We start from the raw sequence: 23,590 nt of genomic DNA on the forward strand, positions 1-23,590 counted from the left end.
GACCAGTCGAAGAAGCTAGTTGACAAAGAGAGTGTGGATAGCCCCGGTGCAAGTAGTCTGGATGAGATGAATGTTGTTGTCAAAACAAGTGGAGTCTAGAGGTGCACCCTATGCATTAAGATGTTGCCTATACAGTCAAAAGAAGCTAAAAGCTTGGTGTTTTCATACTTGGAGGGAATGAGTTCATGTACAATTATTTCAACAGTTCGGAAGCAGAGGGATCGTAGGGTGAAGATGAGCTAGCATTTAAAACCATTCATGTTGATAGCTTCTCTCTGAATAGATTGTGGGTTATAAGACCTTCCATGGAATATTGATATGGGACTATTTCTTGTCACTTATGTGAGCATAGTTCAAATCTTAGTCGAAACCATCGAGATTTCACGAAATATTTTGGTTTCGATGAAGGTCGAAACAAAATTGGGTTTGAGTTAATAAGAATGCAAGTTCCTAACTGAAATTTTGGTTTCAACTTGGTTTTGGTACAAAACATTTCATATTAAAGAACTGTTTCGTTCGAAATTGCAGTTTTGACTCGGTTTCAGATCTTTCAATTTGGTTTCGAGTGGTTTCACCTGTTCAAGGGGAAAAACTCCAAAAAATCACAGATTTTGTATTTTGGCCAAGTTTTCTTTTTGTAAGGTTCAAACTTAAGAAGTATACCCTTTTTCCCCAAAGGTTTTGAGCTTTCCAAACTCTGTGTGATACTGATGTAGAGTTGAACAGTTTTGCAGGGTTGTTTTAACCTTGGTTGTACATTTTTACTTGACTACTTATAACACTAGTACACTTGTAACACTTTGACATTGTGTAATATTAAATGGTTTTTCTTTATTCCTAATGCATATTTTAGTTGTTTTCATAGAGTTTGTGTGTTCTAATACTAAATTATGTGTAAAATAGGCTATATTTGAGAAAGTATACAACACGGTATGGCGTACACTACCAACCTAGGGTACAAAACCAAGCTACTCTTTTGGATGTGTTTTTTAACAATCTTGATGTTCCAATATGTTTAGAAATGCTTAATTAGGGTTTCCCTGATGACTCATGTTTTGGGCCAAAATATGGCCATTTGACCACTGAAATAGCCAGCTGAAACATGTAAAGTTTCGGTCAAATTTTGGTTGAAACCGAAATATCGAACCTTGGGTGTCAGGTGTACAAAGGAATTATTAAATGCATGGAGGGAAGGGCCAGAAGGAGGAGAGATGTTTTTTTTTGTTTTGTTTTTCTGGGTGCGTGTTATTTTCTTTTTGTAGTTGGGACTCATCTTAGGCTTTGATGTGTTCAAATTGCCTTAGGGCTTTGATAGTGGGGGTAATGAGTTTCTATAAAGCTAAGGGATTAGGTCAGAAACTTAGTTGAAAACCAAAAGCGCGAAAGAGAAAAACGGCCAGATTAAAGAGAAATTAAATATCTAGTGATCAGCAACTAAGATTGAAGAGAAACCTTGGTCGAAGGTCTGATTTATAGAGGGCAACAACTCTTCAAAAGATGAGTCTGATCCGATGGTCTGATCTGTAGGTATAAAGTTATCCTATTAGTGATAGGGTTATTTGAAACGGTATTCCAGAATTGACTACTGATAGCAGATCTTAATGGGCTCAAAACAGTAGTAAAAAATGCATCAAAACACCAACAGATTTCAGCAATAATATAAGGATACTAATCTGAAACAGAATATAACTCTGATCTTAAAATAGAGTAGAAGTAAAAATCCAAATTAAAGTAGGACCTTAAGAAATCAGCACAAAAACAAGAAATTGGAACAGTGACAGTATTTAGAATACTATTCGATTACTAAATATGAAATCAGATTTGGAATCACGGATGGAAAAATGGAGAGATTGAAATTCCAGCAAGTATCTGCACGTAAAGAGAGTAGATACTAAAATACTGACCTGATTTGATGGTGAATAAGATGAAGAAGAATGGAAGAGAAGTAGAAGGATATGGATCGAGCATCTCACTTGGAACTATATTGGAATCCCACCAATCCTACCTTAGCATCTCACCAAGGGTTTGCATTACATCTTACAACACCATTCTGAATCTCACAGAACATAGGAAGGTTAAAGCCAACTTTATTCAACAAGTAACTGTGGAGTTTATGAATCCTTAGAATGCTTATGTAGAAATTGAAATAGGAAAGAAGGAAGTAGGAAACTCTATCCCAAGTAGGAATAGATGTCTCACATGTTTAAGCTCTATCCACTTTTAATATTGCACAATTCTTTTAACAATGCAGCAAATCGTCGCTTCCGATGCATTCCACAACTGCCCAACAGCTTGTGTCACACTTGTACGGGAGTGATTTTCCAAAAATCACAAAAACCCAAGTTTTTCCAACCCTTTTTGTCCAAACCACTGAAGTTAACGAAATGGGTCGAAATTTCAATCCATTTTGTTCGGAACATTTCATTTTATGTTTCGTTACCAAAACGATACATTTTTTCAAAATTTCAATTGAGATCTTGTAAGAATTCCATATCGCTTGTCATTTCGTTTTGACATCTGTTGAAACCGAAAAATTTCACAAAATTTGGAACTATGCACATAATTCAGTCTTATGGCATACAATGCACATAACTCAGTTTTATAACATACAACATTCAATGAAAATAGTTGAACTATGTAATAAAACCGAAGAACCTTAAAATCGGAAAGCTGTATACAACTTCGACAATTGCGACCATTTTGTATTTTGTATTTTTATTTATTTATTTATTTTTTTTGTTTTTTGTTTTTTTGTTTTTTTTGCCGAAATTTCTACCAAAATATTGTGAACCTGTCAAGTTGTTGGTGGTTTGGTTTGATATAAAATTTCAAATTATGGTATTTTGAATAACTAACTAATGGGACTATGATAAGTAGAATGTTATTGCAACTTTTCATTCCACAATTACATGTGTGAGTGGAGGAAAATGTGCCTTAAACTTAATGAGCTACTTCTGTAGGTAATTCAATCTGGACTCTGGAGAATCTTACCAATATATTGCTGGTTTTGTATATATGTCTTTTTCTTTTTGCTAATATGACTAAATGATATTGGCAGTCCAGAGGTCATTGTATCAACCTAGTCCTGCACATAAGGAAGGATGAATGAATAATGAAAAAAATAAAAAAAGATTATTGGTTATCATTGTAGTGTACAAAAAGAGTACAGAATTGATTTAATACATCCAAATGTTGTGTAAGGTTTGCATTCCTTCCTTGAAATTTACTCTTTCTATGGAAGTTGCGTTGGTTGCCAGTAATATAGTCTCCAAATCTCTGTTGTTACTCTAGCTGACAGCCTGACACTATGAGTGGTATTTTGAACAGGTAGCAACATGGACCAGGCATAACGATAAGGTCAATTGGTTGCTCTTGTTTGGAGAACATGTACTAAGTCTTGATGCTAAGGGTAATCTATTCATATGGCCTTTTAAAGGGCTCGATGAAAATCTTGCTCCAATTGGACATATTGTCCTAGAAGACAAATTCATCCCTAGCTGCATAATGCATCCTGACACTTACTTAAACAAGGTATTCTCACATGCCAAAAAAAGAAGTCTCTTTCAAAGTCCCAAGACTAGTTCTATACGATATTAGCTTTTGTTTTCTTTTGATTCCAATTCTTTTTGGGGAATTATTGGGGGGGCATTTTATGTGCAGGTTATAATTGGGAGTCAGGAAGGTTCACTGCAGCTTTGGAATATTAGCACAAAGAAGAAACTTTATGAGTTCAAAGGCTGGAATTCATCTATATTTTGCTGTGTTTCCTCACCTGCACTAGATGTAGTTGCTGTTGGCTGTGCTGATGGGAAAATTCATGTTCATAATCTTCGGTATGACGAAGAAGTAGTTACATTTAGCCATTCTGCACGAGGTGCCGTGACTGCCTTGTCTTTTAGGACTGGTAATTGAGGCTTATATCTTATCTTGATGAATATATGTGGTCTTAATTCTTGGACTCGTTAAACTCATCTTCTAGTTTTCTACTAGTAATAGTCCTCTTCGTAACTGACTAAATGTGCAAGTATATATGTGGAAGTTCATTTCTTTTTTGACATCTAATCCTTCAACTTCAATGGTCATTATCTTATCTGAGTGAAAATTGATCATGTCTTACAAACTTGAACTGACATGTGGCAGCTCATTTGTGCCCAAAAGTTGGACATATTGTCCCCATCATTATATATCCATGGTGAAATTCAGTCCTATCTACCATACCCTTGTATCATTTGAAATGATTGAAAAGTTTAGGAAAGTGAACTCAACATTTGATCAGCAGAAACCATTGAAAAATAAAGCAGAAAGCCCATAAATGATGACCCTGTGGTTGAGATGGACCAGAATTTGACAAGTGGGCTGTCAGGGTGTACTTGTGAGTTAAGCATCCACACATGGATTCAGTGATCCTGTGCCAATGGTTCCATACTAAAGTTTCTAATTTACTTGATCAAAGAACTCCACCACCCCCTCCACCCCCAAGAAAAAAAAAAAAAAAAAAAAAAGGGAAGAAGAGAAAATTCTTCCTTGTTGGCAAACCAAGTTGGCATTGTAGGTGATCTTACGAATCCCTTTTGATTCTAGTGAAACCATTATTTTTTCTTACGTGTGAAAGATTGTCTGTTTTGTTTGGTGAAATGGAAAAATTGATGGTCTGGTGATTTGAACTGTTATGATTTACTTTGTGGGTTCAACAGAGTAGATTGCATCAGTGGTTTGAGCAGTTGGTTCTGTATATTCTAATCCCAAAGAACTATATCTTTTGGGCTTCTGACTCTAAACATTGTGAGAATTTCTATGTGCAAAAGCTGGTCCAAATTGCTTGATTAGTTGGGGGTCCATCTCCAGTGTTCATTTCCCTCTTGGGGATGGGCTACCTCCCCAGCTTTTTAATAGAAAAAGAGAACAGTATAAATGATATTGTTGTGAAATGGCTTGCAGTCAGCCTAAAAGCAATGAATTAACCCTGTATTTTGTAATTTGTACCTTTAGGTGTATTTTCTCAGGGAAAAAGAAGGCTGCGTGGTCGCATAGCCCCTGTGCCCAGACACATGAGCATGCGGAATTTCCACTCTGCCCCCTGTGAAATAAAAAGTCCAACTCATGTATATGCCCTTGTGCACGCTCTCATTGGTCCTTGGGCTATGAGACCAGGCAACGAACTCTTGGCCAGTGGCTAATTAGTCCCATCAAGTGATGACTTGCTTCTGGCAGTGGAAGATTGCACTTTGGATCCTACATCTGAGAAACTCCAGTATATATGCTGAAGCCTGTTTATTGTAGGTGTAGGTATTGAATTTGTTGATGATTTGCATATTCTTACAAGTTACACCTTCAATTTTCCGTTTAGATGGACAGCCTCTTTTAGCATCTGGAGATTCATCGGGTGTCATAAGCATATGGGATCTTGAGAAGAGAAAGCTCCAATCAGTCATACGAGAGGCCCATGACAATTCAATAATGTCGCTACACTTTTTCACTAATGAGCCTGTGCTTATGAGTTCTTCTGCTGATAACTCTATCAAGGTAAGATGAATGGTATTGTTTTTCTTCGAAGTAAGGGGGCATCTTTTCAATGCTTATTTTGTTTTCTTAACATATTACATATTTAACAGATGTGGATATTTGACACGAGTGATGGGGATCCTCGCCTTTTACGCTTCCGAAGTGGCCATAGTTCTCCTCCACTTTGCATTAGGTGATAATATTTTATATTTCTTTTCCTCTTGATTTTTGTTATCAACAATATACAGACTAGGGAGCAAGTTTGGTCCGGTGAGTGGAGCCCGGTAGGGCCTAGGCTGTGCTTTTCAGCTCGCGGTCGGTTTAAGCCCCGCTCTTCATCTCCATATATATATATTGTTGATGTATACCTTGATGGTGACCTTCCCTAAAAGTTCTAGCTTTTAGGTGAAACGGTAGCGAATATGGTATCAGAGCAGGGAGGTCAAGTGTTGACTCCTGGGAAATGCATTGAAAGAGTTTTTCTGACATTTTTTTTCCCTCGGTGCTACGTGAAGGAAATGCCGCGTGAGCTCCACGTTCAAGGACCATGAGATCTTGGCCTGTTCGTGCGGGGGAGTGTTGATGTATACATTGATGTTGCCCTTCCCTAAAAGTTATAGATTTAAGGTGAAGCTGTAACAATTATATGATTACATATTGTTTGCTGATCTGGCTCTTCTTCTCCATTAAGGGCTTTGTTCTTAATTGTTGATATGGCTCCTCTTCTCCATCGACAATCGCAGCCCACACAAGCTCATTTACTCTCTCTCTCTCTCTCTCTCTCTCTCTCTTGGATGCTTTGTTGCAAACTCAATGCTTTTCCAGTCTTTAAAGCAAATTTGATGCTTTTCTAGTCTTCTTCCAAGGGATGTGATTTGCATCAACTCTTCCTGGCTTGAAAAAAACTTGACTTTTAGTTTTGGTAATTCGAGGGATCAATTGCATCTGGTGCACTGCCAGCTTCAGTCCATAAAAGTATTTCGGTCATTGATGGTAGGTAGGGATGTATTCCTTGAAACGTGGCTTCCTACCCTCTAAAATCTTTGGTGGCATCACGAATTTGATGTGCTCCACTTCTGGATCAATCTCAGCTGTGAAGGGTATGTCCATAGGAGTCTTCAGAATTTGACGCAGTTGCACGATGGACTTAGGAAAAAAAAAAATCTTTTGATTTGATTTTCTTTTGTTTTAGAAACAATTTCTTTGAAATTTGTTAGTTTCTAATTTTAGATTAGTTTTCATTTTAAGTTAGTTGCTATTAATTTTTATTTTTTTTCTTTATATTGGACATGTACTCGATGGAGAAATTTCAGTTTTAGATTTTTGAATAATTGAATGAAGTTGAAGAATTTGGGTTTGAATCCATTACTGCCGATCCCTCTTCCTCCCTCTCTGAAATCTGTTAATATCTTCTTTTTCCCTTCTCCTATTTCCTCTCTATTATTCTCTGGTTTTTTTCCTTACCCTGTTCTGCATGACAGTTGCAGCCCTAGTTTAGAGGATCAATCTCTTTCTCCTTTAAGCTATTTGGGCTGAGTCTTTGGTAGAGAGTTTCCTACCGGTAGGCGACACAAACCCAAGAGAAGCCCTTTCAAAACTTGGTTTTTGTGGTGATAAATCAAACCCAGACTGAGATCTGAGTTTTTCCATTGTCAGATCCAGTTGCAGACTCAAACACATTAGATCTGGGCCATCGAGATTTTCTGGTGCTGGATTTATGGAAGACCCGATGCTGCGACCCTTCGCTGGAAGTTTCAGGCCAAACTGAGGCCTACTGAAGAAGCTCTCTCAATCTGAGGTCATCCCAATGTCCGCTGGTTCTGTACGTTGCTGAAGGTTGAAGACAACCTTCAAAAAGTGAGATTTTTCCCTTTTAAATTGTCTATTTCCAATACTGCCCCTCTCTTCTTCCATTATCTTCTATAGTCCCTATCTTTATTTCTAATTCCAGAATACCCCTCCCTCATCACATGTTATTCCTTGTTTTCCATTTACTAGCTTGGTGACTTATAATTACAATTCTGCCACTCTATATTGGACACCAAATTAATTCCAGAACTGAGTTTTCTTTGGGATTAATTCCAGATCTGTCCTCATTCAGCTATTTCACTTAAAAGGGTGTTTTTAAGTTGTGCCTTAAATTACATTACTGCCACTGGTTTGTTTAAATTAAATTATTTGTTGATTGTGGGCCCATAAGCGATCTGATTCCAACTGTTGGAACCTGGATCCGCATCAGAATTGCTTCATCAACCTCCACTTCAACTGTAGTGCCGAATTCCTTACGACCACCATCCACTGTCTTAGCCTCGTTTTCTTCAACCTCCTCAATGTAGGCATCGACAGTGGGAACATCTAGCACTGTCTCTTCTTGTCATCACCAGTTGCTGGAATCTCTTCAAGTATAACCTCAAATTCAGGTTACTATGCTTTGGTTGGTGCTCTCCAGTCTTCCTGTAGTGGTATAAAGTTGAGATCAATGTGTAAAGTAAAGGGTAATTCTGGTATGCCCCAACTTTGCTGAATTTGAGCCAATCGTTTATCCATTTGCCTCCACTGCCCAAGAAGTTGATTCAGAACATTTTGGGTGTAGGCCATCTCAGAGGGACTTAATTTACTGCTAGCCATAGCGGTATTGCCAATTGATGAGGTTTGCTAGGCTGAAAGAAAACAAACACTCTAAATCTACTAGAAATCAGTATCACAGTGAACCAGAAAACTATGAATATGGCTTAAACCTAACGTGATTAGGTCTTACAAATCACGAATCTGATGTGGCTGAAACTAACATGTAAGAGTCCTAATCAGTTGAGTATGTGGTAAAATTATCAAAGCAAGGTGATGGTTAGGTTAGGAACATGGACAGAGTCAGAAAATAGAAAGTATAGGAAAACAGAAAATAGTAAGGAAACTAACAGCTTCCAATCGATAATTGCGAAGGTGCTCAAGTTTGGTTCGAATGGAGTAGTAGGAGAAGGGAATCACATATCCGAAATCCAGCCTGATTTGGTGGTTAAATTCTCTGAAATTACATGTTAAGGAAAGCAACTCCTCACACAAGACCTATAACAGTATCTTGATCAATGGAAGATGAGAGAAACTATAAGAACAAAAATAGAAGATTTAGACAAAACACAAAAGAAGTTAGAAATCTCCCAAGAGAGGGCCACTGTACAGAGAGAATACTTACTGGAAATTTTGCAGAACAGTAAGGAATAGGAAGAAAATAAAAGGGAAAAAATGAAGAAGAAGAAGAAAATGGGATATGACCATAGGCTTCACCACCTATGGCCTGAGGGAAATGCTTCACCACCAGTTCCAAATCAAGGATTTGCCTCCTTGGGTTGCCACTTGCTTCACCAAAAGGGCTGTGACTGATTCACCACAGTGCACAGACTCACATGGATCTAGTTTTCCAAAACATGAAATCTGTGGGCCAGTGTGCCCTTCACTCTTTATTTGGAATAACCAATGAATTGATTATAAGAAAAAGAAACAAACCTTGGCACTTGGTTAACCAATCAAACACTAAAAAGGGATCCTTATAGAAAGAATTCTTAGCTGCAAGTAAAATAGAAAGCAAATAACATAGAAACTAGGATTGAATCCTTCTAGAGGATCTATTGCTATTACAGGCAAAATAGAAAGTAATAAAATTTGAAACTTCTACTTAATATCTATCTTAACCACTAAGTAACTCATTACATGGATTTAGAAACTGAAAATAGAAACTACCTTCTTAAATACCATAGGGGCCTTAAATCGCTAATATTTGGGCTTGTGTCGTTACAATAGAAAACTTAAAATTACTTAGTCCATGAGCCCATGACCCATATAATCCATTGGGAAATTAAATTTGGGCCTGACTTATTGAATCGCGGGTTCAACTTGGGGTCAAGTTGAACCCCAAAACTGAACCAAATCCAAATCCGAAATTTTTTCTTTGGAGGGACATGATCTGCATCAAAACGATTTAAAGCCCTCTATGTACTCCTCAGGTTCTTGTCTCTTTTGGGGAAAATAGACATTCATAAGCTTATATACAGTGGGCCCTTTCACTCTTGGGCCAGGCTTCCTCATCGTCTAACATTAACTAATAATACAGTTCTTTGAATTGGTTGGGATACTATGAATTTATGATAGAAGAATCACTTGGACATGACATCACCCACTTTATGCATCCAGTCAGACCACATGTGCTTCAACTTCCTTTGTCTGGTATCCTGTGTCCTGAATATCATATGATCTTGGTCATGGATGTCAATCCTCATTTACTACGGCTCCCCTCACACTCTGAGACTGTCGATAGGGAAATTCCGTATGCTTCTACTTCTTCCTCTCCCCATCTCTACTTCGTGCAGAACCACTACCACCAACCTTGATGCAACTAGTCTATAGGAAACAACTCCTCCCTTGAATGCTCTGCATCTATCCTTCTCCTGCCAAAGTGTAACTTTGCTTGCTGCCTGAGCACACTTGTATGTTTCTTGCCACTGCTGCGGTCTCCACATTAGTGGGCATATCCTCATCACTACAACATGCATCTCCTGGTGCTAGGTGTCTCTCAAGCACTGCCTCCTCAAACTCCTTCCTAGCATTCTTAGTTTTTCAAGATTTTTAAAACCAAATCAGAACCCCCCCCCCCCCCCCTTTTGTATTTTAAAAAATCTTCAAAATATTTCTGAAAGAAAATAAAACTCTATGAAGTCGTAGATTGCTGAAGTTGTCCTAACACGAAAAATTCAACTTATATATATATTTATTTATTGTACAAATTAATTTCGCAAAAAATGGGTCTACCTTCAAGTTTGAATCTTGATTTAATCTTGACTCAAATCCTGCAGAGGATGATACTGATGCATTGTTCTACCTCCACAATGCCTTGATTCAGCCAAAGATTGAACCAATTTCCCCCAAAATCTGAAATTCTAGGAGTTCCTAGATCTTTCGGCTGAAATCCCCCTTGCAGACGAATTTATTTAAAACATTTCGATTGAAATCTGGTCTTTAATATATGGATTTTGATCCATGTCGAAACTGATGCATGCCATCGAAATTTTGGTATTTCGACTGAAATTTTGAACCTTGGCAGTAAGTTGGCTTCATAGCTTCTCTAGCAGACAAATACAAGTAATAGCAGCAAAACTCCTTAATTTATCAACTCATTGAAGCACCTTGGAGTGTCCAATGGGTTATATATGTAAATGACTCCTTGATTCCAGAACAATGAGACCAAGCTTATGTGCAAAAACATTATAGCTAAGACCCCAAAAATAATGAGTTTTATAATTAACCTGATGAGTTTAATAGGCTGAATAAACAAGGACTAGAAAACCAGAATTGCTTTGAACCATAACTGAGAAAATAGGGCAGGATACAGTGAGAGTGATCTCACAATCCACTACACCAATGGAGCTGATACTAGGGACGGAAGAAGGTCCTAATAGATGGATTATATGTCTCCCAAAGTCACTGTTCTGTAGGTTTCTTCTTCAGTACTCAGTTACGTATTGCTGTCTTAACCTATTTCTGGTTGCAGAGTTTGTCCTTATTCCTACCAATCTAGCCAATGGATGGGTTTCCCCTTTCGTTTTGGTGTTTCGGTGGGTTCAAAAACTTTGAAGTTTCGTTTCGTTTCGGCCGAAATGGTGTATTTTTTTTGTTTGTTTCGGTTGACTGTTTCGGTGGTCAAACGGCCATATTTTGACCTGAAACTTGGTGGTTAATTTATTTTAAGGTTAATAAACATATCTAGGACATAGAAATGCAAAAATATTAGGACATGACATTGTTTTAGAGTTGCACATTTGTTTGGCAGCAACCGTCCAACTGTTCTGAAAATTTTACTTGGTTTTGGAGAAAGAACTTTACCTTTCTTAAGCTTTGAATGTGTAGATCTTGTAGGAGTCCAATGGAAGTCAAAATGTGTGATGATGTGGCTAATTAGAGGATTGCTGGAGACTTGGAGTGTGTTTTTTTCAAAATATGCAAATGGAACTGAAACCACTGAGACAGGCGAGACAGAGTCGAAATTTCGACCGAGACATGGTATTTATAACACATGGAATGTACCGAGACAGGCGAGATACTGAAACGATACTGAAATTTTGGCCGAAATGCCGAAATTTCGATCGAAATTTTGTACAAATGTTATTTCGGTCCTTATTTCGTTTCGGCCAAAAAAAAAAAACCGAAATTTTGGCGAGATTTCATACCATCTCAGTGAGTGAATAATAATGAAATAACAAAATTAGAATGGATGGGCGTGAAGCATCGCTGTCAAGGTTGTAGGTCCAAGATGTTGGGGGTCTTTCTTAAGCATTTGGGCGATGAGGCCATAGGAGTTGCCTAGGTGTCGCAAGACGCCCAAGTGTTAATTTTTATATTCCCTCTTTTCTAACATTATTTAGTATGCTACATATGTCACGACTCAGACCCAGTTACGGGTAAGGGTACAACCCTCACAGGTGCTGATCAAATGATCGATAGATGCCAACAAACGTTCATAACAAACTTCATCAAACTCAAATCCCAAACTATATAATCAAACTATTTTTGTAAATGCCAAATAACTCCTATTGGTGGCATTATACTTCAAAATCCAAATTATCAGAATTACATCCTGTTGCTCCCTAAATACCAACAAATAAAATAAAAACAACTATAAATAAAAGGAAGCCTTGAGTCACCTTCAAACTATGCTCCCAGCCTACCTGCATCTCAATCCTCTGTGTTGTCAAAAAATAAGGGGTGAGCTCGACAGCCAAGTAAGAAAGAATATAGAAATATACAAAACAGTGACGACAATCAAAATCACAAAGTTTTGACGAAACTTTAGTTTCTCACCAAACAACACATTTTTAAAAAATACTTTTATTTGGTTTTCTTTGGCCGGCACTGAGGGAAACAGGCTGCCACTGTCCATACTTAGAGAGGGAAGTTGGCCAACACCTCAACAATCACCTCCATATATACACCACTGACAACTCATTTGTGTACAATGGGTACTTATTTTCCGTGGCTCCACGGAATGCACTTCCCCTCGGGTGGCAACTACTCTCCACAGTACGGGATAGTCTACTTACCCTCGAACACTTTTTCTTTTCACACTTTCATAAAATCACCATTTCATATTCACCATTTTTAAACACTTATGGAAACATAGATAAAATATTGAAGCAATATTTCCAAAATCATCTTTACAAAATACATCACCTAATAACATTCATCGCCACCAAATTTAATCACTTTCACAATCACATATCATATTTAAGCACAATTTAAAAAAAAAAAAAAATACACCGTTATATCTTGAAAGTACAAGCATATCAAACGCAACATCATACAATCATACCACACACCTGTGGTGTAATCCCACTATAATCCACTTACCCCAGCCTTCATGTATCCTACTTCCACCCTTTGAGCTCTGAGTGCTCAAATTAATCACCACCTACAATTAGGTGCAACCCCATTAATCTCCTAGTTCAAAACTAATCCAATACCACTATTTCCCACAAATGTCAATAAAAGTCAAAAGTCTACCCAAAAAGGCACCCTCACAAACGGAGATCAAACTCACCCCCATGACACGTACTACCTTTAGAAGATGAGAATGATCAGTTAAGTGATTTAAGAGTAATTAGAGAAATTCGAACTTAGGACAAAATTTTCAGATTTCAATAGATCTGAATTTACTCTTAACCCGTTGGTCAGTGCTCTCAAAATTTGGACCATAACCTCCCCTAGGGTAGCTTTATTAGCCCCCCAAATTATGAACAAAACTTAATGGCTGGATTAAAAGTAATTAGAGAAATAAAAATTCTGGTATTAATAAATTACAGAGATTAGATAACATGTTTTTGGAGGAATCAAATTAAACTAAATTAGAAGGATGGATGGGGCTGAAATTCAAACCAAGTTCAGTAAACATATAGGATAATAATGGCTGAAAATTAGAAATTGATCCAATGGTTGGATATGAAGTTACAGATCACTGCTCGTGATAATCAGAGTTGCAGAAATTCAGAATCTGGAAGGGCAGATTTGCTATTGTGAGGTTATCTCCAGATCTGACTGTCAGAATTGTCTTAGATTTGAATCAAGTTCTAATCTAGGGTAGATGAACGTGTGTTCAAAATTTCAGATTGATCGGATGGCTGAATTGCTTAATTTATTTAATATACATATATATATATATATGTATCCAACCTTCTCGAAATTGGAATCTTAAGTGAAGAACTTGAAGAATTATACTTATTTATTAATGGCAAAAATCAGTTTTGATACTTGCAGAAAGGCTGTAATGTGTTTGAATTCTGAGATTTCTATAGGTTGAAGAAGCTTTACAATCTACTCTTCTCTCTTCAAGTCTCTCTCTCTTTCTTTCTTTCTTTCTTTCTCTCTCCCACTATTCGCCTCCTTCCCTCTCTTTCTTTTTCTCTGCCTCCCACGAATTCCCCTCATCCCTTTTAATAATTCTCCTCTCTTCTTTTCAGACCACCCTCCTCTCTCTCTCTCTCTCTCTCTCTCTCTCTCTCTCTCTCTCTTCTCTCTCTCTCTCTCTCTCTCTCTCTCTCTCTCTCTCTCTCTCTCTCTCTTGTTCTTTTTCCCTCTCTCTCCCTCGCTTTTCCATCTCCTTCTTTTTCTCTTTGTCCTTCCCCTTCCCCTTCTTTTTCTCAAACTCTCTCTCTCTCTCTCTATCTTTTTTCCTTCTTCTTTTTCTCTAGGACAGCACACTCGCTTTCCTTTCTTGTCTCTACCTCTATTTCTTTTTTTATTTTATTATTATTAAATAGCCCCCTTCCATGATTCTAATTATTGCTATAGTGGACCCACCATAGCCTAAGCCTTATTAAAAGGAGTCTCTTTTAATTAAGTCATTAGTTCCCCTCTTTGTTACTTATAAGGCTTGAACATAAGAACCTACCCCCCTTACTAACCAAGATCCTAACCGCTAGGCTAACCCCTTTAGTTATTAAAAGTCATAAATCAAATAGTTACGGCTGCGTAGTTCTTGCCCTTGGACCTCGCACATGCGGGAGCCTCATGCACTGGGTACGTCCTTTTATAAATCAAATATTTAAAGAGACTTAATAAACAACATAAAAGAAAATCCATACCCTAAGGTTCCAGACTTTGGGGCATTACAACCTATACCTTATATCATCAAAAATCAGCATTAAGCCACATTGAGCCATAAAAAATCAATAGAAATCCACATAAAGTCATAAAAAAAATCGATATTTAGAGAAATGTTCTTGTTCTCTAATAAGTTTAACTAGTCAAATGATTTATTTTTACATGAGACTTTTTTTTTTTTTTTTTCCTGGTAGTAGGTAGGGCACGAAAACAACTTTCTAACAAGTCTAAGATTACTTAAAGCTAAGTCATTGATGCGGATCCGGATCAAGGGCCGAAATCAGATCGCTTAGGGTCCACTTAAACACTCAATAAAACAAAGGCAACACCCAATAACAATTGTATTGAAATAAAGCTTCAACTAAATGGCGGAATTGTAATTAAGATGAAGTTTCCAATGAAGGTAGCAGTTTTGTAAATAAATGGAACTTTAGAAGGGAGTGGCAGACTTGTAATTAGATGGAACTAAAGGCCTAGGCTACAATATGCTAGTAAAAGGGTAATTTAGGACTAAGGAGAAAATAGGACAACAGATTAAAAAAGAAATAAAAGTGAGGGTAGTATGGGAAAGTAACAGTAATGATGCTAAACAATAAATAAAAAAAAGAAAAAAAAACCTCTTTTTCTTCTTGTCGTGAGAACCAGAAACCAGCGGAGGCTTGCTGGTCTATGAGTACCGTTACCCTTTTGATAAGACCCCAATCGGACAGAATTTTTGAAGAGAGTATTTCGACTCCTAATCTTCTTGATTGTAATTAGCAGCAGTTCGATCCGCCTACCAGCTATGGAGATTGAAGCTCTGAAATCAAATCTGAGCGGCAGCTTCAGGTAACTAGAGTTGCAGGTCTATTTCTCACAATAGGGGAATCAATAGGAGCCAAGGTTCTAGGGTTCAGGTCGTATATGTGAGGGCTTCCTTCGATCACAGCGTCGACCCAAATAGATCTCACACAAGAGAGCTTGAAGCACTTCAGTAGTGCTGCAACTCTCGCCCAGAAACAGGGCAACTACTGTAGCTCAGAGCAGGGTAGGGGAAAAACTCGAAAATAATATTGAAGAGGAAGAGGAAGAAATAAAGAAGTAAAAGAATAGTAGGGAAGAGAGGAGAGAAATTTAGAGAGGGAGAAAGGGAAAATTGATAGCCATGGGTCACACCCAAAAATTCTTCAACCAAGTTGTATGTCTCCAAAATTAAAACTGAAAAAACTCCATCGATTACATATCCAATATAAAGAAAAAAAACTCAAACAATTAATGGAAACTACTTGAAAGGAAACTATTCTAAACACCAGTCATAATGAAAAAATTATGTTCCAGTCAAATTACTTCATAATGCATGAACCCTGATAAATTCACCTGAATGAAAATGATTTTATGGACATCAAACAAAATATTATTTTATCGCACTTTCAGTTTTAGCAATGTTTTACCATGATAAGATTTATAAAATTTTCAAAATTGAGAAAAACCCAAGAATTTGAAAGTTAAAAATCACCTCTACAACAAAAAATCCAGTTTTTGATCTTGGACTAGGGGGTTGGCTTTTATCTTTTTGGAATTTGAATAAAATAAACTATTTTTTATTGGATTCAAATAGGGGTATTTGCTTATTTATGAATAATTTCTTAAGTAAATATATATTTGACATAAATAAGTGTTGTGGGTTGCACTAAGGCGCCAATCGCCCGGACCGCAACTAGGCGGCACCTTGATTACTATGGATAAGGCTAGGTGCCCAAGGCATTCTAGTATTTTTTTTTTATCCATTTTATTTACTAATATTAGATGCTGAGGTTATATTGCACAATTGAATTACAAAATCAAGGAATTGCAAAATAGCATAATCACAGAATTATAAAATCAGTGAATCACATAATTACATACTCATAAAATCACAGAATTACGCGGGCATATAATCACAGAATTGCATAACTTATACTAATTTATTCACTGAATTTAATTTGAATCATACGATTACAGCAGCACCACTTTGAATCACAAAATTGCAGAAGCAGCAGTGGCAGGTGGCGGCAGCAGCCAAAGCCCCGGCCACTACTGCCACTGTCTTAGTAGAAGAAAGTAGAGGAGAAGAAGGGAAAAAAACAAAAAAAATGAAGAAGACACAGAACAAAGAAGTGGAAGAAGAATCCAAAAGAATAAAAGAAAAAAAAAATGCAGGGCAGAAAGAACATTTCAGGGAGGAGTTGCTTGAGCAGGAGCCGATGTCGTCCTTGTCGCTGGAGCAGGTGTCAAGGGTTTCATTGTTTTATGTTCTCCCCTACACCAAGGCGTGAGCTGCTGTCGAGGGTTTCTTACAATTTGTTTTGCTTTTATCTGATTCTAGTGATTCGGTGTAATGTGGTGTACAAGTCAATGAAAACACCAGAAATAGAATAAAAAATAAAATAATAATAATAAAAACTATAATCAGCGCCTTGACTCCTAAAAAACCGCCATGATGCCAAGGCAGCGCCTTGACAACTATGGCATGAAGGAGAATATGGAGTGAGATCAAAACCCAACTTAAGACCCAATGGGCTGCTGGAACAGCAGACCAAAAACAGAAGCCAAAACTGGAAGAACACTATGCTGCAAGCTAAAGTACTTCTCAGTCTTAAAACAACGGTGTTTATGACAATGAAAGGGCTCCCACGACAGCAAGGTTATGCAGAGAAAAGTAAGGAATAAAAGAAGAGCAAGAAGGGGGAAGAAGGATATGACTTGGCTTCTTCGCCAAAGCCTAGGTAAGGCTTCACCATCCACCATTCCAAGATTTCAGCACAATGCTGCTGCTCCATTGAAGAGACATTAGAGTATTTACCAAAATCATGGGCTATAGTAGTCCTCCTCTTGTATTTATAAAATAAGAAGTATGGGTTGCAAACATGGAAAGTTATTGATATTAAGTAACTTACAAGTTGAAAGTAGAAACTTCCTATGAGATCTTAGTCACCATAACATTAAAATAAAAACTGTTATATTGCTAATGGTTTAGCAAGTAGCAACTAAGACTTGCACTAAGAAATAGAAATTATGACAAAATAGTAACGTACTAAATATCCTTCACATGTGGCAATTCTGCCACAATATCCCCTCCAAAGCTGCTGGTCGGTGACTATATATGGGGCAGATTAGGGGCTTGAAGATGGGCTAAGTATTACCAACATCTGGGGCCAAGTATGGGCCTTATTATAACTTTAAGTCGATGGCCTAGTTGGGCTACCCTATACTATACACTTATTACTAAAACCTCCTCTTCTAATAAGACCTTTAGATAGATGCTCAAGGTTGTCTTATGTCCATACGGCCAAAGTCTGCTAGACATCTAATTTGGCCCTCCTTTCGCTGCAAACCTAATTGAGAGGTCTGACCTTCTTGATGTCACATGATATGAGATTCAATGGTTCTTTGAGAGGCAATATGAGCTCAGTTGACATGAAAACCTCTTTAGAGTACATCAGGATGACATTTATTGCCACATTTTCAGCTCATGTTGGTGTGACTGACCCAGCAACTGCTAAACTTTTGCCTCCTTTTGGCCTTCACCTAGTCTATTCTGATCAGTGGTTTATATTAGATCTTTAGGGTCCTGTGTTTGTTGGGTGGTTTTTAATTTACAGTTGAGAGGTATTGCACATATCATTCACTTTCTAATGTCTGCTTTGTTTTCTATGAACTTCATGTTCTAGTGGAGAGCTAGATCTAGTAATTCCTTTGTGGAGGACCATACTTCTTCGTCTAGCTCCTTTGCCTTTGTTCTTGGTGGGAACAGCCACATATATTGTTGTTGTTATTGTTGTCCCCCCACTCCCGGCACTCTTCCTTTACTAACTTGTATTTCATTTGCCTTGTGCCTTGTTTCAAATACAATCATTATTTGTTGATAAATGTCCTTTAAGAAGTAATTTCCATAAAGTAAATTAGACATTCCTATAATACCTTCATATGTATTCTCCCAAAGAATCCAAAATGTAGGCATTATTGGCCTGATTCATGAATCAAATTGCTGGATCCTCTTTAGGGGGGCCAATGAATCATGCCTGATTTGATTGTTTCCGATAGCGTTCTTAAGTTTTGAAAATGCTTGCAGGTTTTATGCTAATGGAAGACACATTTTATCAGCTGGTCAGGATCGTGCCTTTCGTCTTTTCTCTGTTATTCAGGTTTGGCATCAGTATATTATTCTATGTGACATTGCTTTTGGTAGTGACGGCTGTATCTAACTTTATATATCAGTAAAACATGATAGGGCTAGTGTTGGCAGTTTTAATTTTATTAGAATAAATATCTTTAGATCTCGATGCAACTTTGAGTTGTTTTTATCCCTTTCCATCAAAGAAGTGATTTATCTGTTCCTTGTGCATCTGGGCCTTAGTTTTCAGCGTTTCTAATGTAATCTAGCATTCCAAAACTCCTAATTTAGGTCTCTATAGGCCCATGAATGTGATAAAAATCCATATATGAAGGAGCATTGACAATTCTGTAAGTTTCAGAACAATTTTAGGACCCCTTTTGGGGTAGGAAATCAGAATCTGGGACAAAAAAATAATTAAATTTAAAAGAGCGATACTAAAATTCCAGAAAAGATTGGGTAAGTCAAAAAGAAGTTATAAATTCAGGGGCTTCTCTGAGATTTGAAATTCAGAATAGGGATTAACAGAATAAAACTTAGGAAAGTAAAGGACTGTTGTTTAATTTTTACATATGGTATTTATTGACCTAGAAAAAGCTTTTGACAGAGTCCCAAGAGAGCTAATATGACAAATACTAGATAAGGGAAGTGCTTCAAATAAATATGTGGACATCGCTAAAGATATGTGATGCAGCAGCAATTCCCTGGGCTAGGCCCAAACCCGTTGGGGAACCCAGATGGAGATGAACCGATTCCAATTGGTTCTTGGATCCAGTAAGACGTTTTAGTTTAGGGCAAGAGATTGCTTCCTGATCGCATGGCGCTTGCACCAGCACCAAGGCCAATGAGACCGCATGCATGGGCATCAACATAGATGGGATTTTTTTTTTTTTGTTGTTTCATGGGGGCGGAGAAGTAAATTTACGTGCTCCTATGTCTGGGTGCATGTTCCCTGCGACCAGGCTGCCTTCTTTCCCCTTTAGTTTATTTAGTTATTTAAAATTTTAAATTGGGGGATCTGTTTTCTGTGCGGAAGTGCTGTTCCTGTGCGTGTGCGAGGGCCAATGGGAGCGTATGAGGAAGCATCCACAAGAATGCCATTTTCCTTTTCATGGGGGTTGGCTAGTCATTTTGCCCCCATGTGTCTGGGCTCAACTGACCCACAAAACATTTTCCCTTTAATTTTTTTTTTTTGGGATGAATAAATGAAGTCATTCCAAGCAAGAGAAAGAATATACAAAGGAAAGAGGTGGGGGGGAAGTAGGGTCCAAAGGCACAAGCCAATAAAGGAGAAACACTGGACTAGCAGATAAGAGGCTAACTGCTAATCAAAGGAGATGACAAAAAGGTTGGGGTCTAAGACAAAATAGTCAGAGGTAGGCCCTAGGATACAACGATAAGCCTATTCCTTGGGGTATTTCTGACAATTCTGTATCAGATTGAAACTAATTGAACTGATATCAGAATATATGACCTTCCAAATCTTATCATAAGATCTGGAATTGGAAGTCCATTTACGCAAGTTGCGTTCCATCCAGATATGATTGATGGTGGCACAAAAAGCAAGCTTTCCAATAGTATTACAGACTATAGTTTTCTAGAAAATGTTATGTCAACCCAAATCCATTCACGACTCAAGGGGAGGATTATTATTCTGGAAGGCCAGCAGTGGCTGAGAACCCTTTTCCAAATAGAAAGGGGTAAGGGACAGGAGAAAAATAGATGGTCATCATCTTTGGGTGCATTCCAACATAGGCAACAGGAAGAGGGAACCTGAATATGCCAGTAGAGAAGGAAAGACTACGTAGGGATGGAGTTTAAGATGGCGGGTCAAACTATGAAGCTGTGGCAAGGGATGTCTTTTGATCCAGATAATGTTCGTCCATGGAATAAGAGGCAGAACTAAACAATCTTGTGGGATAGTTGTAATGCCCCGGCCCATTAACCTTGGCACAGTATTATCCTCTTGGGTTCATGGGCCTCAAGGCTTGAAAACGTGTTGTGCCATGTTAAAGAGGCTAGAGGTTATCAACTGGCCTAGTAAACTCTCCCTAGGCAATGTGGGACTAAAGTTTGCACACCCTCTGATGTGGTTGGGCGATGGAAGGGATCTCTTTGATTTGAGAATTTTCTTATTTACTTTCCTTTTTTTGGTTTAGAAATTAGTTTGTGGTATTTTATTTAGCTTGGATTTTTATTTCAGTTTCTATCTTGGCTAGTTTCCATTTTTAATTTGTTACCATTGAGATGTTTTGAGTTTTCTTTTAAGTAATGTAATACAATATGGAATTTCAGACTTGAGATTTTGAAGAAATTGAATGACAGATTATTGATTGGCTTAAACTATGGATGCCGTGAGCTTCATATCCTTCTTACTCATTTCCTTTCTTTTCCCATCATTCTCTTCCATCTCTTCTCCTTCTTGTCATCCCTACTTCTTATCTCCCACTTTTTATTACCCTTTTATTTTCGATGGTTACTGTTTTCTTGTCTTTGCCGGGCGGTAATCAAAAGGGAGCTTGCTGACCCCTGTTCTGTGATCGATTGAATCAGAGGTTTGGGTCGAAGGAAGCTACCATGGAGGTGACTCAAATCCAATAACATTAACCCCAAAGCTTTGTTCCTGTTGTGTGAATCGATTGATTGCAGATCTGTTCTCTGTTTATCGCTTGGAGAAATCTCAGATTTGGAATATTTGGTCTAAGTTCTTTGTTTGACATCTGTGAGGGATGGAACTGACAGTGCTGGTGATGTACCGAACCTGCATGTGATCTTCCATGTACCAGGACCTTGCTTGAAGAGTTGGGTCGAGTTGAAGATGACTGGCTCCCGCTGGTATTGAGTTCCATCGTGATCTAAGGTTGAAGAAGATCTCATAAAGTAGGTTTTACATCCTTCCTTTATCAGATCCCATAATTACCCCTTATCTTCTTTTATTATTCTCAATTAACCTATTTTATTTCTTGGTTCCAAGTCTTCCCCTCCCCATCTTGTACGTTGCTACCACTTTGAGATTTCTTCTTATGATAGAGTTACCAACTATTTACCAGTTTGCCACCCTTTATTAGAGACTTCAAGTTATTTACAGATCTGCGATTCTCTTTGGTATTTGGCTATAAAATTGTGCCATTAATTAATTAAGTGGGCCCTAAGCGATCCGATTTCAATTTTGGAGCCCGGATCCATATCACCCTTACTGATCTCTCAAACCCCATATTACTAGCTGTATTCTTGGTGGGGACACCTCACTGATCTCTCAAGCGGGTTTGGTACTTATTGTATTCTTGGGTGTCACATTCTTTCCCACTTTGGGCACAACGTTCCTGCTGTAGCCGCACATGTTGTCGGGGTCTACTCTAATACCATTTGTAGCGCCCCTGACCCCATTAACCTTGGCACAATATTGTGCTCTTTGGCCCATGGGCCTTAAGGCTTAAAACATATTGTACCATGTTAAGGAGGCTAAAGGTTATCGACAAGCCCAATAATCTCCCCCTAGGCGATGTGGGACTAAAGTTTGCATATCCTCACCGATTTCCCAAACCCTCTGGTACTTTTCATATTCTTGGTGGGGATACTTCACCGATATCCTAGGTGGGTCTGGTAATTTCCGTAATCTTGGGTGTCACAAGAGGCCAACGAACAAATTTTATCGTCCCATCCCCTATGTCCAAGGGGAATGGGGTGAAGGGAGGACCAGAGATTGGCAAAGGAAGGGGGAGAGAATTGGGGGGTCAATATAACATTTTCCAAAATGGAGGCAACAATGGCATTTCTATTCAAACGAGAGGAGTAAATAACTCTAGGGCTAACAATGGTTGACAGGATACCCATGGGGTGCCACAGATCGAGCCAGACATAAGTAGATGCACCGTTGCCTATAGTGGAAGAGATGGCTCTGATAGCCATGTCTCTAGTGCAAAGAATGTTGCGCCAAACCCAGGAGGCATCTGGAGTAGTGGTGACGGATGAGAGTGAGTCATTATTAAGGGGGGAGGAGTAGACCCAAGAGGACCCAAATGCTGTTGTGTTTGGACACAATTTTCCAATGAGTTTAAGGATATCCATATAATGACATCACTAATTCTTCAGAGGCTGAGCCCTCCTTCAGATTTAGGAAGGAAAGATGGAGAACTTGCTGAGGGGATGAAGGAATTTAGAAGCATCTGTTCCTTTTTGGATGAAGGAGAAAATCAGGGATTCCATGGCCTTAATGACGGATTGGGAGAGAGCAAAGACTCCAGACCAATAAAGGTACATGGATTATAGCACAAATTTGGCAAGGACGCGACAACCCGCATATGACAAGAACTTATCTTTCCAGAGCTGAAGCATCTTTCTCATAAGATCTAGTATGGGGGAGCAATGGTGAGCAGAGAGCCTAGCCATAATGAGAGGAAGGCCTAAATATTTGATGGGAAGGGAGCCAATAGAAAATCCAGTGATCTTGAAGAGACGGGATTTGGTGGTTTCAGAGATGAGATTTGGTGGTTTCAGAGACGCTTGCTAGGAAGAGATGGGATTTAAGAATGTTGACTCTGAGGCCAGAGAGAACCTCGAAGGACTGAAGGGAGGACATAATTGAAGAGATAGATAAGGTGCCAACCTTAGAAAAGATCATGAGATCGTTCGCAAAGGCAAGATGAGTAAGCTTGAGGGATTTGAATTTGGGGATGGGGGTGATGAGGTGGAGGTTAGTGGAGGATTGGATGAATCTGGAAAGCACTTCAATAGAGAGGGAAAAGAGAAAAGGGGATAAGGGGCATCCTTGCCTAATTCCGACAGAGAAGGGGAAGAAGCCAGCTGGACTGCCGT

At 38.3% G+C, this 23,590-nt stretch overlaps 1 protein-coding gene across 3 annotated transcripts in view; it reads left to right on the forward strand.

Moving 5' to 3' along the window:
* LOC122062889 (U3 small nucleolar RNA-associated protein 21 homolog) overlaps window positions 1-23,590 on the forward strand; it is a 49,362-nt gene that overhangs the window by 4,640 nt on the left and 21,132 nt on the right. For all 3 annotated transcript variants that reach the window (XR_006135128.1, XM_042626562.1, XM_042626563.1), the window contains exons 7-11: window positions 3,328-3,531; window positions 3,661-3,904; window positions 5,348-5,523; window positions 5,613-5,695; window positions 18,734-18,806. Coding sequence is in view for 2 of the 3 variants with exons in the window: in XM_042626562.1 (XP_042482496.1) it covers window positions 3,328-3,531; window positions 3,661-3,904; window positions 5,348-5,523; window positions 5,613-5,695; window positions 18,734-18,806 (780 nt within the window). In the remaining variant the exon portion in view is untranslated. The remainder of the gene's footprint in view (window positions 1-3,327; window positions 3,532-3,660; window positions 3,905-5,347; window positions 5,524-5,612; window positions 5,696-18,733; window positions 18,807-23,590) is intronic.

This window comes from Macadamia integrifolia, unplaced genomic scaffold, assembly GCF_013358625.1.
Source record: "Macadamia integrifolia cultivar HAES 741 unplaced genomic scaffold, SCU_Mint_v3 scaffold1133, whole genome shotgun sequence".
NCBI classification, from domain to species: domain Eukaryota; kingdom Viridiplantae; phylum Streptophyta; class Magnoliopsida; order Proteales; family Proteaceae; genus Macadamia; species Macadamia integrifolia.